The 18,305-nt window shown below is 40.5% G+C and overlaps 1 protein-coding gene across 2 annotated transcripts in view; it reads left to right on the top strand.

Moving 5' to 3' along the window:
• Positions 1-18,305, top strand: part of GNPTAB (N-acetylglucosamine-1-phosphate transferase subunits alpha and beta) — an 82,343-nt gene that overhangs the window by 14,069 nt on the left and 49,969 nt on the right. The window contains exon 2 of one of the 2 annotated variants that reach the window (XM_059081901.2): positions 10,602-10,687. The exons of the other annotated variant lie outside the window; for it this stretch is intronic. Coding sequence (XP_058937884.1) covers positions 10,602-10,687 — 86 coding nt within the window. The remainder of the gene's footprint in view (positions 1-10,601; positions 10,688-18,305) is intronic. 2 annotated transcript variants of the gene reach the window in all.

The following is an 18,305-nucleotide window of genomic DNA, read 5'->3' as shown; positions in this document are numbered from 1 at the left end:
AACCCGTGTCCCCTGCATCGGCAGGCGGACTCTCAACCACTGCACCACCAGGGAAGCCCAACAAATGTTTTATTGGAACATAGCCATGTCCATTCATTTACTGTTGTCTATGGCTGTTTTCTCAGTACAACAGCAGCATTGAATATCTGTGGCAGAAACAATATGGCCTGAAAAGCCTAAAATGTTTACTGTTTGGCCCTTTACAGAAGAGGGTTGTCAGTCCCTGGCTTAAAATGACAATTATTTCTTCTCTGGGATGTGCAGGTCAGGTGGGAGTTGGCTCATCTGGGTTGGACTTGGGCCACATGTCTTTCATCTTCCTGGGACCAGCAGACCAGCCTGGACATGTTCTTCTCAAGCGGCGGTAAAGGCACAGAAAGGAAGCGAATACTTGCAAACCTGCCTGAGGTTTAGGCTCAAAATTGGTGCATCCACCTTCTTTTTGTTCCTTGACACATTAGGTTTGTGTCCGCCTTAGGACCTTTGCACTGTTGTCCCATCAGGCTGGAGAGCACTGCCCACAGACCACCATGTGACATGCTCCTGGTCATACAGGTCTCAGCTCGGTAATGCCTTCTCAGGTGGGCCTTCCCCACCACCCAACCTAAAGCAGCCTCTTTCACCAGGTCATTCCTTTTTCTATTCCCCTTCTTTTTAAAAGTAGTACATAGTTTCAGTCTGAAAATGTGTATGTGTGTATTTAATGTCTCATTTCTGTCTCCCTCAAAATGTAAGCTCCGTGGGAGGAGAGTTTCTGTCTTATTCAGCCTTTCTGTCTTATTCACTACTGTATCCTCAGCCCCTAGAATAGAGCCTGGCACCAAGAGGTGGAGTGCAGAGATACTTTTTCCCTAGTATCTAAATATGGAAAGGTCACCTGAGTGATCAGTTTCTAAATTGAACCTTAATAGAAAAGTATACAGGTTTAGTTGATATCAGTTGATATATAATTATATTAGGGTTCTTCAGAGAAACAAAGCCAATAGGACATATGTATATGTGTGCATACGTGCATGTACGTACGTGTGTGTGTGTGTGTGTGTGTGTGTGTGTGTGTGTGTGTGTGTGTGTGTGTATGGAAATAGACTGATTATGTGGAATTGACTTACAGGATTGTGGAGGCTTACAAGTCTCCAAGATCTGCATTTAGCAAGGCTGGCGACCCAGGAGAGCCAATGATGTAGCTCTAGTCCAAGTCCAAAGGCCTGAGAACCAGGAAAGCCGATGCTGTAGTTCCTGTCTGAAGGTTGGCAGCCTAGAGACCCAGGAAGAGCTGATGTTTCAGTTCAAGTTAGAAGGCAGGAAAGACTGATGTTATGGCTCAAGGCAGTCAGATCAGAGGATATTCTCCCTTACTCAGCCTTTTTGTTCTATTTAGGCCATCAACTGATTAGATGAGGTCCACCTACATTAGGGAGGGCAAGCTGCTTTACTAGTCCCAATTCAAATGTTAATTTCACTTGGAAGTACCCTAGTTGAGGAAGTTCCCTTCTGTTCCTAATTTGCTGAGAGGTTTTTATTTTTTACTTTTAACTAAAAAAATGAGTGTTAAGGGAATTCCCTGGTGGTCCAGTGGTTAGGACTCCATGCTTCCACTGCCGAGGGCAAGGGTTCTATCCCTGGTCGGGGAACTATGATCCCACAAGCCACATGGTGCAGCCAAAAAAAGAAAAAATGGGTGTTGAAGTTTGTCAAATACTTTATCTGTTGATGATCGTATGATTTTTCTTCTTTTGCCTTGAGATATGGTAGATTACATTAATTAATTTTTGAATGTTGAACCAGTTTTCAAAAATACATACCTAGAATAAATCCCACTTGGTTGTTATATAATTCCTTTTATACATTGTTAGATTTTATTTGATAACACTTTATTGAGGGTTTTCACATCCGTGTTCATGAGTTATTGGTTTGTAATTTTCCTCATAAAATGGTTTAGAAAGTGTTCCCTTTGCTTCCATTTTCTGGAAGAAATTGTAGAGAATTGGTATCATTTCTTCCTTAAATATTTGGTAGAATTCACCAGTGAACCCATCTGGGCCAGTTGCTTTCTGTTTTGGAAGGTTGTTACTTATTGATCCAAATTATTTAATAGGTATAGGCTATTCAGATTATGTATTTCTCCTTGTTTGAGCTTTGGTAGTTTGTATCTTTCAAGGATTTGGTCCATTTCATCTAAGTTATCCAATCTGTGATCAGAATTGTTGATAATGTTCCTTTATTACTCTTGGGAGGAGTATTATAGGGATTTACTTCTCTTCCAAAATCTTACGGCAAAACACAAATAACAAAATTTACCATTTTAAGAATTTTTAAGTGTATAACTCAGTGGCATTAATTACATTTACGTTGTTGTGCAACCTTTACCACTGTTTCCAAAACTTTTTCATCACCCCAAACAGAATCTTGGTATTAAGCAGTAACTCTCCATTCTCCCCTTGGGCCCTGGTAACCTCTAATAACTTCCTGTCTTTATGGATTTGCTGATTCTGGACATTTCATATAATGTATATTTCATACAATATTTGTCTTTTATTGTTCTGGAAGTTTCTACTTGTTTTGCAATGTTTCTGAGGAGATGAGAGATTGGAGTTGCTTACTCTGCCACTTTGCTGAGGTTACGTTCCAGACTGATAGTTTTGATTGTTACTTTTTTCACATAATATTTTACCAAACACTTTACCCTTTGACTAGTCTGTATGCTCCAGAAGGAAGACATTTTGTTTTGTCCATTACTATGTCCTCAGAGTCTAGAATGGTGCCACCTATTTGTTGGCTAACTGAAGTTACTAATTTTTAATAGTTGATTAAAAACTGCATAATTTTTAATAGCTTCATAATATTTGTGTGACTGTACCTTAATTTATTTACCCGATTACCTATTGTTTAATTTTTAAACTATCTTCAGGTTTTATTTGTATAAGTAATAATGGTTATAATCATATTTATACAGAAGTGTTTGGGTGCACTTATGATGGTTTTCTTGGCATGTATTTCTAGAGGTGGAATTAGAACAAAGACATGACAATTCTTTGGTCCTTTGATACATATTGCTAATTGCCCCTCAGGAAAGGGGTTTGTTAATGGCTTTACAGGTATTTAAAAATATATAGCGTTCTTTTTGCCTAATTTATGACTTCTCTGCATTTGACACTCATAAAAAGAGAACTCTCCTTGGTGAATTTTAAAAAATGTTTTTATCTAAGTAACAGTATGAGATAAAATTCATTTGTTGATGGAGGTAAGTATAGTAAGCACCACAAGCAGATGTTTTATCTCATTTCACTAAATATTTTTATGGCGATTAAATTTTACCAAAATAAAGAGAAAAAACAAAAGAGTTTGATTAGTTTTGGCTTCTGGTTTAATAGTTATAACAAATGTTTACCAACTATACTTTTATTTATACTTTGGGTATATTTTTCACATGTTATAATTGTTTGTTTCATATTTGTCTCCCCAGTAGGCTGTGAGCCCCTTGAAGGACTAAATAAGTTCGATGTTCTTTCATAGTCTTAATACCTTATATTTCCTGTAGTACTTTGTAGTTATTAGAATATATGGATATATATCAGCTCACTTGAGTTCTTTTATAACAACCCCTTATGGGATAAGGAATTATTTTGGAACTTAAAGAGCTTTAAGTGACTTGTCTAAAATCACAAAACTATGACATTTGTCCACCCTCATCCTGCCTATGCTTTCTACCTAGGGTTAGCTCACTATAGCATTTGGCCAAGAAAACCAGTTCCCCTAAATGAATCTCAAAGATAAATATCCTCACTGCAGTACTTTGGCTTCTTCCATTAAAAAAATAACAAAAACAAAAAAACAAAACTGTAGAGCCCTTATCCAGGGGAAATAGGAAGAAAAGCCAGGGAATCAGAGCTTCTCTCTTGCCAGAAATGCATGTTCTGATGGGAGAAGATGGTGAAAGATATCTGTGCCAGATCCCACGTGGGAAAGAGGCTGTCTGAGATCCAAGGAAACATCCGTCTGCTAAGAGGAGCCAGCAGCCTGTTGACAAAAATTTGGGAGGGGAGGGGGAGTCAGAACTCTTCTTCTTTTTAAGTAAATTTATTTATTTTATTTTTATGTATTTTTGGCTGCGTTGGGTCTTCGATGCTGCAGACAGGCTCCTCTGGTTGCAGCGAGCTGGGGCTACTCTTTGTTGCGGTGCGCGGGCTTCTCATTGCGGTGGCTTCTCTTTTTGTGGAGCACGGGCTCTAGGCGCACGGCTTCAGTAGTTGTGGCACATGGGCTCAGTAATTGTGGCTTGTGGGCTCTAGAGTGCAGGCTCAGTAGTTGTGGCACACGGGCTTAGTTGCTCCGTGGCATATTGGATCTTCCTGGACCAGGGATGGAACCCATGTCTCCTGCATTGGCAGGTGGATTCTGAACCAGTGCACCATAGGGAGGCCCAGAACTCTTCTTTTTGTGTGACTTTAGATAAGTCACTTAAACTCTTTGAGTCTCAGATTCTCATCTGTACAATAAAGAGTTTATAGTAAATAAATAAATAAATAAGTAAATAAAATCACAAAACTGGGGCTGAGGTCAGGGCCTGCTTTTGTGACATGTACTTAATCTTTAGGGATTGAATAGCTGCAACACTGTCCAGGATAACTTTGTGCAGTGTTGGAAATGACCTGTAATTATGAGCTGTCCAGTACAGTAGCCACTAGCTACGTGTGGCTGTTGGGTACTTGACATGTGGCTAGTGTGACTAAGGTACTAAGTTTTCAATTTAACTTTAGTCTTAATTTAAATAACCACACATGCCTAGTGGGGCATACCACGTTTTTGGACAGTGCAGATCTAAATTCATAGGTAGAGTAATTGTTTGCAAGGACGTTCTAGCAGAGCTCACACATTGGCACTGGATTTAAAGTACTCCCTGTGTAATTCTGTGATTCTATTAACTCTGAACTGTAAAACAAGTAAACCTACATATATGTACCCAGAAAGTCAGTTTGAATACATTTGGAAACCATCTTTGGTAGTTCCTCCCGCTGCCTTTTCCTTTTATTCAAGTGTGGTTGAGGAGACTTTGGTTTTTTTTGTTTTTTTGGCTGCATTGTGCGGCATGCGGGATCTTAGTTCCCCAACTGGGGATCGAACCCAGGCCCTCAGCAGTAAAAGAGCAGAGTTCTAACCACTGGACTGCCAGGGAATTCCCTCTCTTTGCTCCTCTACTTCTTTAAAAATCTCAGCTTTCTCTCCTAGGAAAAGGAGAGAGATTTTGTTAAGCTATTATGATTAACCCTATCCTGGATTATTCCTTTTCTCCAACAGTAATCTATTTTAATCTGTACTCATGTAAAAGCTGAACAGGATTCCTAAATCGTTTCATGCAAGTACATGATTAGTCCTTAACAGGATGCCAGCTCCCTGAGGACAAAGCCCTGGTTCCCATTTTGTGCCCTTTAAAATGGTCAACAAATGTATGTTGTGTATATAATTCTGTGAAGAATTCAAAGAAGGTAGAAGTGGTCTAGAAAAGTATCTTTGAGTTTAATTAACGTTCAAGTAAATAGTGGTCATGCATCTTGGGTTTGGGTCATTTTCTGTGTATGAAAAGGAGAGATCAGCCCACTTTTGGTAACCATTCAATCAATGCCTAATAAGAAATGGGTTAATCTTTTATTTTAGCCACTTCGTGTTGGGAAATGCTCTGAGCTGTTTGTGTCCTCCCAAAATTGATACGCTGAAACTATTCCAGTATGATGCTATTAGGAGGTGAGCTCTTTAGTAGATGACTAGGTCATGAGGGTGGAACCCCCATGAGTGGGATTAGTGCCTTTATAAAACAGACCCCAGAGAGCTCCCTTGCCCCTTCCACCATGTGAGGTGACACAACGTGAACACAGCCATCTATGGACCAGGAGGCAGGCCCTCACCAAACAGCAAATCTGTCAGCACCTTGATCTTAGTCTTCCCAGTCTCCGGAACTGTGAGAAACAAATTGTTGTTGTTTATGAGCCACCCAGTCTGTAGTATTCTGTCAGAGCAATCCTAATGGACTAAGGCAGGAAAACGAACATGTTTAATCAAATGTGATTAGAAAATGCTGCTGGTCATGAGCAGATTTGACTTCCTGATTGGTATCAGAGGAGGAGGAGGATTAGCTGAAAAAGATAAAGCTTAGATTATCTTTGTCTGCCATTTAGTGGCTCTTAATGCAAAATATATTTTGTTTTCAGAAACTGTGGAGAACCTGTTGTAATTTGGGACTATTATAAACTTCTTATGTGATTATCAATGTATGAAAAGCTCTGTCAGAGTTACTTAGAGTTCTTGCTGCTTGAGTTTGGAGAGCCCTGGCATCTTAAGTTTTACAAGGTAGCACGTCACATTTATACACTTGAAACTTTGAGAAAGGGACATGTTTTTACAGAGAGAGTTTTGCATCCTTGTGTGCTGAGGCCTGCTGTCCTCTCTCTATACTTGTAGCCTTTAGCCTTTACATTGACTATCTGGGAGTGGATCTGAAAGCAGGAAGCTCTGGAGGGAAACCACAGAGCAGTAAGCTGTTCCAAGGTGTTTGTCTTGTAAAACTAGTAGCCGTATTCACCCATTCTAGAAAGTTTATTGATTTTGTGCGAGGCAGTGTGCAAGGTTCTAGGACTGAAAATGAGAGAGATTAAGTTCCTGGCTTTGAGTTGCTCGCAGAGGTGTAGATGATATTTAAACAGGTGAATTAATTATATTGTAGCATGTAAATGCTGTCTTTAAGAGACCTGTGAGCAGTTTGCAGTGAGTATTGTACAGCCCTATAGGATTTACATATCTTATCAAAACAATCTTGTGAAATAGGTGGTATTAATATCCTCATTCTACAGAAGAAGAAATTGGAGATGGAGAAGTGCCCTAGATTTTATTATTGATAAGTGCCAGACTTAAACTTCTGATTGTAATCTTATGATCCTTGCACTGTTCACCTTCCTCCTTTCCTTAGCTGGGGAATCCCCAAAGGATTATGAGGCTTGCACCTCATTCACTGTTACTCTACCACAGGCATGCATTTGGTCCTGTTTTGGGACCATCAAGATCATGAACAAAAGTGTGTGCCAGCTTCATAATTGAAAAAGTTTATCAACTGAACATTTTAGCACTTGTGTGCACAAACCAGCTGAAGGACTGTCAGACATTCTAAAAATGCTGGGCCATTGAATTAAGGGTGATACACATACCAGTTTCAACTGATTGAATGACCACATTCATGACTGTGTATTTGACAAAGCTGACTCTGTGTAAATAAACATCAGAGGAGCAGGCCAGGTGAAGCTGAGAGAGCCCGGGCCAAGCTAAACAGGAACATGGGCTATGGAGTTTGGTTGATTCAAACCTCAGCCCCATCACACACACTGCAACTCGGCCTGGAGCTTCTTTTTGTGCCATCATAGTATGTGCCTCAAAGTGGTGCCTTATTGTGGGGATTCAATGGGGGGGTGTGCCTGGCACGATGGTGCTTGGTGAGTGTGTGTTTGAACCCCTTCTCCTCTGATCAGCACATTAAGACTGACTTGGGCTGCAATTTTGTAAAACTAACAATTGATCTTGAATACCTTGGACGCCATGATTACTAAGATGGAGTCTTAAAAGTGATACACATTTAAAAAATTTTTTTTTTAAATTTTATTTATTTATTTTTGGTTGCACTGGGTCTTCGTTGCCGCATGCGGTCTTTCTCTAGTTGCGGCGAGCAGGGGCTACTCTTTGTTGCAGTGCACGAGCTTCTCATTGCAGTGGCTTCTCTTGTTGCGGAGCACGGGCTCTAGGTGCGTGGGCTTCAATAGTTGCAGCATGTGAGCTCAGTAGTTGTGGCACGCAGGCTCAGTAATTGTGGCATGCGGGCTCAGTAGTTGTGGCGCATGGGCTTAGTTGCTCCGCAGGATGTGAGATCTTCTCGGAGCAGGGCTTGAACCTGTGTCCCCTGCATTGGCAGGCAGATTCTTAACCACTGCACCACCAGGGAAGTCCAAAAGTGATAAACATCTTTAACTAGTAGAATAAACTACCTTTAGATGATTTTTATAATTCTTTATTAATAATACATCGTTTATGTGGTATTTGAGGGCTCATGTAGTATTTTAGTAAATAGTATTTTAGTTCATTGTGTCTTAAATTTTTTACCAACAAACTACCCTTAGTAACAGAGAAAAGTAAGTCCTCTGAGGAGAATAATGTAGAGAGGAGGTGTGTGTGTGGGGGGGGAAGAATAGCTCAAAATGGCAAATAGGACATTTTTTGAAGGTCAACATTATATCTTGTATTTTTATCACATCAGTGTTCCATTTTTCTCCATAAAAATTTGCATTCCTACCAATAGAATGTTTTAAATGTCTTGCCATTATAAAAATGATGGCATTTCAGGAAGTTAAGCTTGTTTACCCTCAGCTTCCAGTATGCCTGGCACACTCCCCATACCCTTTACTTGCCCACGTCATGGGAGAATCACCATCCTACTACAGCAGCACAGCAGACCGATGAAATAGATTTATTACTTAGTTCATAGTTGAGGAAATTGAGGCCCACACATTGTAGTTTACCCAGGGTTACACAGCTACGAAGCAGGAGAACTGGGAGGTTCTCTTAGAAGGCATCCCAAGTTCCCAAATCCAGCCTTCTCTTACGTCACTCCTACAGTAGTTAGGTAATATTTACTAAGAAGAAGATGGTATGTAATGTGCTTGGGTATGAGTTGATAATAAACAGAATTGTAAGTAGTTCTCTACCCTTTGAGCAGTTTGATTGGTCTGTCAAGATGCTAACATGGGGTAAAAGGTAAATAACAATAAAACTAAGTGATGCAAGGCATCAAATAAGTGATAGAGATAGAAGTTATCCAGAGTTCTGAGAAGGAAGCATTCAAACTGGGCTGAAGAATATGGAAAGGCTTTGTGCAAGAACAGAGACTCGATTTTACAGTAGTCAGTGTTTCTCTCACCTGTTCCTCTGGTCTTTTGTTTACTGCTGATAATGGCTGAAAACTATCTAATTGCAAGTTTAAGTCTTTTTTGGCTCCGTTGTTGTTTGGAAGGTGTTCATATTTTTACAGTTTACCCTAGAATAAACAATTTTTTAATTGCACAGGTTTTTTTCTACTCTTTTCTGTCCTTGATAGTATTAAGGAAATGATCTGACACTAACCCTTAGATGAATTTTATTTGATTTACAAGTTTCCTTTTTCATTCCTCATAGAGCATATTAGTCATTCATCTAGAAAAGTTTGGAAAGATTTTCATAATAGGTTTTAGTTGACAGGAATAGCAGAAAAGGGAAATGGTTCTGATGGAAGAGAATCAAGTTCAAATGTTGATGGGCTTAGGAGCAGGGACAAAAGACTCAGAGGAGGTGAAGACAGGAAGAGACACGGTGTCCTTATGGAGTTGACGTGAGGACATGGAGGATACAGGTGAGAAACACAGTGTCAGACCTGCAGCTGGGAGCCCCTCTTAAGTCATAGACTTTTAGGACTGGCAGGGATTTCAAAAACCCCCTTCATTTTACAGATGAAGAAATAGCCTGAAGAGGCTAAGTAACTTGCTCAAGGTCACTCATAAGAGTGACAGAGCTGGGATGAAAACCCACATCCCGAGTAATAAGCCAGCATTCCTACCCCTTCCCCCAAGATCTAAGAGTGCAGAACTCTTAACTAGAGGAATGTTCCTAAATGTGGTATCTGTTTCTAATACCCCGGAGCGGTTTGGAGATGCCAAGATTAATTTATCTGATGAAGGAAGGCATGTTGTATTAACATACAGCACGTCAGCATCAGCATTTCTCAGCCGTTTGTGAAGCGCACTCTCTCTGATGTTTTCTCCCCACCTTCCAGGTAGCCCTACTAGCTAAGGACAGTTACATTGAGCTTTATTTTATTTTATTTTATTTTATTTTATTTATTTATTTACTGACTGACTGACTGACTGACTGACTGACTGACTGACTGTGTCGGCTCTTTGTTGCTGTGCAGGGGCTTTCTCTAGTTGCAGCCAGCGAGGGCTACTCTTCATTGTGGTGCACGGGCTTCTCATTGTGGTGGCTTCTCCTGTTGTGGAGCACGGGCTCCAGGTGCATGGGCTTCAGTAGTTGTGGCACGCAGGCTCAGTAGTTGTGGCTCACGGGCTCTAGAGCGCAGGCTCAGTAGTCGTGGCACACGGGCTTAGTTGCCCCACAGCATGTGGGATCTTCCCAGACCAGGGCTTGAACCCGTATCCCCTGCATTGGCAGGCGGACTCTTAACCACTGTGCCAACCAGGGAAGTCCTTGATTGGGTTTGTTGTTGTTGTTGTTGTTGTTGTTGTTGAGTTGCATGAGCTGTTTATATATTTTGAAAATTAAGCCCTTGTCGGTTGCATCATTTGCCAATATTGTCTCCTAGTCCGTAGGTTGTCTTTTCATTTTGTTTTTGGTTCCCTTTGCTGTGCAAAAGCTTGTAATAAGTTTGAATAGGTCCCATTTGTTTATTTTTGCTTTTATTTCTATTGCCTTGGGAGTCCTTTAGCAATTCTTAATAAGATTAAAATGAAATGAAAGTTACATACTCTCAGTATTTGATGCAAAGCAAACATTTGTTTTTCTTTTCTTTTTTTCCCTAGGTGGTTCTGGAATGGAGCCGGGATCAATACCATGTTTTGTTTGATTCCTACAGAGACAATATTGCTGGGAAGTCCTTTCAGAATCGGTGAGAAGAGATCAGTTCTAGAGAGTAGCTTATTTGGGCTTAAATAAGCCATGAAATCACCCATGCTTTAAATAGAACAGTTGAAGGGGTCTTTCCAAGTTGTAGGTATGGTTTAGCTTGTTCAAGACTACTCCCATGTGAAGGAACCTCGTAATCCATCCTCACGTTTTATGGATGAAGAAAAAAAATTTTTTTTTTGGATGAAAAATTTGATTGCTAAAGAGCAATCCTGCTTTGCAGTATATTGAGTACTTTAAGTTACACCATCTCGCTTTGTCCTTGCCCCAGTTCTGTGAGGTCAAGGTAATTCCATCCCCCTGTAGGATGAGGAAGCCAGGAGGCTACTCTGCAGCCAGTTCCAAGCCCCGGCCAGTGTTCTTCTGTTGACATCACTGTGTTAACCAGGGCATCTGCTGTGGTATCCACCAGATCTGGACGCCCACATGCCCCTGTGGTCACCACATCTGGCTGCCTCGCTGTGGGTGGGGAGCAAACAACCAAAGGGGTCTTTTTCTCCTTAAAGCCAAGCTTCTTGGTGCAGCCACTCCTGAATGCTGCCTTCACCCTTTTCCTTGGAGATATTTTCCTCCCTCACAAGACAGACCTCAAAGTGAAAGCAATCTTTTCCAACCTCCTCCTTCCCTTCTCACAGCTAAAATAAGTCACACACGGTCTTTTCATTTTTTTGTCTGTAAAACTGTTACTTGTATGGTTTTATATCGTAAAAGCAATATATGTCTATAGTCGAAAACAGTTCAAAAAGAAAAAGTAAAAGTAAAGCCTCTCTCTGTTCCATTCTGAATTTCCCCTGACACAGAGGAACCATGGTTAATGAATTTTTGTTTTGGATTCTTCTGGTGGCCATCCTTTTAACTTAAAAAAAAAAAAAAAAGCAAAAACAAAAAACAGAGTTCTCTCCTTTTTGATTTACTCACTTTATGCAGTGTCTATTAACTGCTTTCCACTGTAACAGCGCACAGCTAATCACTGTAGGGCAAGGAGCACGGGGTGACCAAAAACAAACGTGAGGTAGCTAACAAAGGTAGTTAACACAGACAGACAGACAGACAGACCTTGGCCTAACCGTCAGAGGCCATAATCAGAAACTTCCCTAGATCCTGACTGTCCATTTTCCCTTGAGGATAGACACCGTAAGTCCTCCTCTCTACCTTCACTGAACCAGAAAACCTCGTGAAAGTATAACTAGTAATTGGTGTCAATTGATGCACCTGGACCATTTTCTGGGAGCCTCTAGACTGCTTGGCAATTCTGCTGGAGCTCTTGTCCCCTCTTAGAAGCACTTTGTTGCACCTCCATCCACTTGTTATGAGTGCCCGTATGGTCCCTATCAAATAGTAGTGTTTTTTTTTTTTTTTTTTTTTTTTTTTTTTCGGTATGCGGGCCTCTCACTGTTGTGGCCTCTCCCGTTGCGGAGCACAGGCTCCGGACACGCAGGCCTAGCGGCCATGGCTCACGGGCTTAGTTGCTCCGCGGCATGTGGGATCTTCCCGGACCAGGGCACGAACCCGTGTCTCCTGCATCGGCAGGCGGATTCTCAACCACTGCGCCACCAGGGAAGCCCAAATAGTAGTTTTTTAAAAAAGCTGTGCTAATTGGACCTAGATGTGTGCACTGTTATAGTCCTGAACCTCTCAGCGAAGAAGGGCTGTGGGAGTCCTTGAGTTAGCCTAAGCTTTACTTTAAGCAAGTGAATGGTGAAGTAGGGAAACTCGAGATCTTTCTCTTAGGATCTCTTAAAACAGCAGTTTCCAAAGAACCTGGGGGATCTGTGAAATCAGAGCTATTTTTATAACAACGCTGAGGTGTCATTTGCCTTTTTTACTGCATTGACATTTGCACGAACTGTGTAAAAGCCATGGTGGGTAAAATTGCCACACCTTAGCACAAGCCACTGTATTCACCACCGCCACATATCTGCACAGGGCAGAAAAAAGCCGGTTCGCTTAAGAATGTTCCTGAGGAAGCAGTAAAAATTGTTGATTTGATTCTATCCTGACCCCGTGAGTACACATTTTCTTAATGTTCTGTGTGATGCATCGGGAAGCACACCTCAGGCACCTGACTGCATGGTGATTGTCTTGAGGAAAAGCCCTCTCGTGGTTGTTTGAGTTGCAACCTGAACTCACTGTTCTGTTTCATGGATCGCCATTGTTATAACTTGAAAGATGACAGTGTCATTACTCAGACTTGGTTATATTTGGCAGGTATTTTCTTGACAGTGAACAAAGCGATCCTGTGTTTGAAAGGAAATAAATGACAGTATTTGCTGCCAAACATAAAATTTGAGCTTTGAAATGAAAATTAGAATTTTGGAAAACTTATTTCCACCACTGTAAGCCTAACAGCTTCACAATACTGTAAAGACGTCTCTGATTAGATTTGCAGCATTATCCAAGAAAATTGCATTAGTTAATATTATGTAAGAAAATTAAGGAAATATGTCGCCATTTGTCAGAGCTGCATAACTCAGTAAGCTGTTATTTTCCAGATAACCAATGCATTGATGTTACAGAATTTCACATGGGTGAAAGCCATTCAAAGTGCAAGGAAGACCAATGGATTTTAATGTATAAGCACAAAAAGTTCATTAATGTAGTTTCAGATTACACATTGCAACTAATTTTTAAGAAACTTCCACTTATTTTGGTGTAGTATCAAAGAAGAATATCCACTATTATTTGAAAAGGCTATTAAAATATGCCTCCCCTTTCCAAGTACGTATCTGTGGGCCTGGGTTTTCTTCAACCAAAAGAGCATATGGGAACAGATTGAATTCAGATGATTTGAGATGCTTGCTTGCTTGCTTGCTTCTACTAAGTCGTTAAAGAGATTTGGAGAAATGTAAAGCAATGCCTCTCTTCTCACTAAATATTTTTGTTGTTTCGGAAAATACTGCTATTTTCATTTAGTTTTTATTTTATTTTATTTCTTTTTAAGTTACTTATTGTTGCTGCGTCGTGTCTTTGTTGCTGCGTGCAGGCTTTCTCTAGTTGCGGTGAGCAGGGGCTACTCATTACGGTGCGCAGGCTTCTCATTATGGTGGCTTCTCTTGTTGTGGCATGCAGGCTCAGTAGTTGTGGCTCTTGGGCTCTAGAGCACAGGATCAGTAGTTGTGGCACATGGGCTTAGTTGCTCCGCGGCATGTGGGATCTTCCCTGACCAGGGCTCGAACCGTGTCCCCTGCGTTGGCAGGCAGATTCTTAACCACTGCGTCACCAGGGAAGTCCTATTTTATTTTTAAAAAATATTTATTTATTTATTTGGTTGCACCGGGTCTTAGTTGTGGCTTGCTGGCTCCTTAGTTGTGGCAGGAGGGCTCCTTAGTTGTGGCATGTGAATTCTTAGTTATGGCATGCATGTGGGATCTAGCTCCCTGACCAGGGATCGAACCCGGGCCCTCTGCATTGGGAGCGCGGAGTCTTAACCACTGTGCCACCAGGGAAGTCCCTGCTATTTTCATGTAAAAAGTTATTTATGTTGGGCTTCCCTGGTGGCGCAGTGGTTGAGAGTCCGCCTGCCGATGCAGGGGACACGGGTTCTTGCCCCGGTCCGGGAAGATCCCACATGCCGTGGAGCGGCTGGGCCCGTGAGCCATGGCCACTGAGCCTGTGCGTCTAGAGCCTGTGTTCCGCAATGGGAGAGGCCACAGCAGTGAGAGGCCCGCGTACCGCAAAAAAAAAAAATAAAATAAGTTATTTATGTTAACCCATGAAGGGGTTTATTATTGTTTTAAAATGAATTTTTGAATGTCTGATTTATTTTCAAAAATGGCAAGTGTGAATCATTAGAGAAATGCAGATCAAAACTGCAGTGAGGTATCATTTCACACCACTCAGAATGGCCATCATCAAAAAATCTACAAACAATAAATATTAGAGAGGGTGTGGAGAAAGGGGAACCCTCTTGCCCTGTTGGTGGGAATGTAAATTGATACAGCCACTATGGAGAACAGTATGGAGGTTCCTTAAAAAACTAAAAATAGAACTACCATACGACCCAGCAATCCTACTACTGGGTGTATACCCTGAGAAAACCATAATTTGTAAAGAGTCATGTATCACAATGTTCATTGCAGCACTATTTATGATAGCCAGGACATGGAAGCAACCTAAGTGTCCATCGACAGATGAATGGATAAAGAAGATGTCGCACATATATACAATGGAATATTTCTCAGCCATAAAAAGAAATGAAATTGAGTTATTTGTAGTGAGGTGGATGGACCTACAATCTGTCATACAGAGTGAAGTAAGTCAGAAAGAGAAAAACAAATACTGTATGCTAACACATATATATGAAATCTAAAAAAAAAAAAAAATGGTTCTGATGAACCTAGGGGCAGGACAGGAATAAAGACACAGACATAGAGAATACACTTGAGGATATGGGGAGGGGGAAGGGTAAGCTGTGACGAAGTGAGAGAGTGGCATGGACATATATACACTAACAAATGTAAAATAGATAGCTAGTGGGAAGCAGCCGCATAGCACAGGGAGATCAACTCTGTTTTGTGACCACCTAGAGGGGTGGGATAGGGAGGGTGGGAGGGAGATGCAAGCGGGAGGGGATATGGGGATATATATATATGTATAGCTGATTCACTTTGTTATACAGCAGAAACTGACATAACATTGTAAAGCAATTATACTCCAATAAAGATGTTAAAAGAAAAGTCAATTATATCCAGCCACACACACACAAAATAAGAAAATGGCAAGTGTAGACAGTTATAACCTAAAACCAAAAGGTTTTGGGGTTCCTTAAGAATTTTTAAGAGTGTGAAGTGTCTGGATCCTAAAAAGTTTGAGAATAATTCCTTAATGTAGCAGTTCTCAAGCTTCAGTGTGCAGCAGAATTCCACAGAGGACTTGAGAAAATACAGTTTCTCCCTACCTCCAGAGTTTCTGCGTCTGTAGGGCTCAGAGGGGTGCAGAGAATTTTCATTTCTAACAAGTTCACTGGTGATACTGAAACCGCTGGTCTGGTGACCACACTTTGACAACTATTGTATTAACGGATTCTTAATGAAACATAATTTTCCTCCTTCTCCAACTTTTATTTTAACAATGCTGATTTTCCTAAGAAAAGCTCAAAATGGCCTTCTCTTACTCCCAGCGTTTATTGAGTGCTCACTCAGCCTACTGTGTCTGATGCTGTGCTGCGTGCTGATGGTGCACAGATGCATAAATCTCTGCCTTGACGGAGCCTCAGAACTTTTAGAAGGAAAACTAGCTCAGAAAATCTAGATACTGAGGTCAGCAGTTTTAATCAAACACTCTTGTTCTCTTTCTGAAGTGTGTGTGTGTGTGTGTGTGTGTGTTTTGAATATTTCTTCTCTTAATTTTAGATTGCATTAAAATATAGTTTGATTTTTATGTAGGGGTATTTTTAAATTATCTAATTTTGATGATAAGAAAATGGATCATATGTAATATCTAATATGTTCTAATATATTTTTAAAAACCATAATGTTTATAGGAAGTTTTCATTGTTTTGCTAGTGTTTCTACATATCTTTTTTTTTTGAAAACATCTTTATTGGAGTATAACTGTTTTACGATAGTGTGTTAGTTTTTCCTTTACAACAACCTACATATCTTTTTAATGTTGTTTGCCCTGAATGAGAAAAAAAAAAAAATCCCATTCTATATGCCAGTAATAAATGAATATGTGAACTGTCTACTGCTGCTAATTGTGAGGCCTTAAGTTAGTCTGGGGCTCAATTTGTCATCTCTAAAATGTAGATATTAGATTAAGTGTAAAATCTCTTCCAACTTTATTTCTAAGATACTATTCATGTTCTAAGTTTTCTTCTCTGCTTTATGTGATGTAGAACCAAGGGACTATTAAGTGCCTTCATATTCACTTAAACTAAACTAATTAAAATAAAAGGTATCACCACGGCTTTGGTTCTGAATCATAGGTAACTTTCTTAGTCTTCAGCTCTAAGATAAGGGCTTCCTTCTCATTTGGAAACTAAGATAGTGGTCTGTGGTTAGAACAAAAGACTCACACTCACTGTGACCGTGTCTAATAAATTGAAAAACAACTGACTCACTGACCAGGGGCAGATCACATGATCTCCTCAGGGTTATCGGTTTAACACCAGAGAATTGGATTGATCGTGTAATACAGCCTTACTAGAAGCGCCAGGACATAAATGCATTATTATATACTTATGCTGTTTTCCTCAGTTGAACTTGCATGGATATCTCTTGACTCTATTAAAACAATCTTTAATAGCAGATAATTACTCTTACAGAAAAGCTTTGGAATGTGCAAATTTTTGCCTCCTTTTTAAAAGCCTTTTCTTTCTAAAATATGTCACTTAAGCTTTTTTTTTTTTTTTTTTCCAAATTAATTTTTAGTCTGAGCATAGATAGATCACCTGTGAACTTGGGAGTGAGATGACTTTGGATAATTTACTTGTGGGTAATGTGAGGCATTTTTTTTTTAACAGAAAAGACTAATGTTTATGTTGAGGGAATGAACTAATAGTTATTTGGACAGTAAATACATATTAAACCCCACTATGTCCCAGGTACTATTCCTAGGCATGTAGTGATGAACAAGAGGAACTCATTGACCTCATCTAGAACTGATATTTTAGTGGGGAAGGCTTTTTTTTTTTTAAAACTTAAAAACATGAACTATAATCTACCTATAACTCAGTAGTTCTCAATGTGAGTTTTTGGACCAGCAGCATTGACATTACTTGGGAACTTGTTAGAAATGCAGATTCTGGGGCCCCACTCCAGACCTAATGAATCAGAGACTCTGAGGAAGAAGCCCAGCCTTCTATTTTGAAAGTCCTACAGGTGATTCTGATGTCCACTAACATTTGGGAACCATCCGTATAGACACAGAAGAAAACCTAGATGAGGAAGCATTTGCATATCGTTACAGTAGGGAGAGAGAGCCTGAGCCTGTACAGGAAAGAGAGGAAATAATTAATGAAGAGGGGCACAGAATGCGTGACACCATTTTTGCCTTAGAGATAGTTGATCTAGTGGAAGACAGACATAAAAAAAAAAATAGTACAACCAGTATACTAAGGATTCTTTAGAGTACAAAGTACAGTGGAAGTTGCTTCTTAAGCAGTATATTTTCTTTGTGGGAGGTGAGGGAGGAGGGCATTTGGGGAATGAGGAAGTGGTTAAAAAGAAGCATGAAAGAAAGGATATTCTAGGCAGAGGGAGAAGCACGTTCAAGGACACAGAAGCCTGCAAGTTCTTATCCTGTTTGGGTAAGGGCATACACATGGAGCGTCTAGAGCACAGGGTAAAGATTATGAAGCAGTTTAGATTTTATTCTACAGGCAGTGGTGCACCTTTACGGGAGGGTTGGTAGATGCTCAGCTGTCACTTGTGTCTGAGTATGAGCTGATTGATTCTGCATTTTCCCCATGAAGCTCTGGGTCCCCTGGAACCTCTTTGACCTTCATTTCCTCTTATGCTCTTCCCTTTGCTCCTGTTGTCTCTGCCACACTGGCCTCTAGTTCCTTAACCATGCCAGATAGGCAGCTGCCTCAGGGCATTTGCACATGTTTCCCTTCTCTGGGCTCTTCTTCCCCAGTTGCCCACATGGCCTGCTTCCTC

The sequence above is a fragment of the Kogia breviceps genome, chromosome 12, assembly GCF_026419965.1.
Source record: "Kogia breviceps isolate mKogBre1 chromosome 12, mKogBre1 haplotype 1, whole genome shotgun sequence".
NCBI classification, from domain to species: Eukaryota; Metazoa; Chordata; class Mammalia; order Artiodactyla; family Physeteridae; genus Kogia; species Kogia breviceps.
The sequence above is the reverse complement of the archived record's forward strand: the minus strand, read 5'-3'. Positions and strand labels throughout refer to the sequence as shown.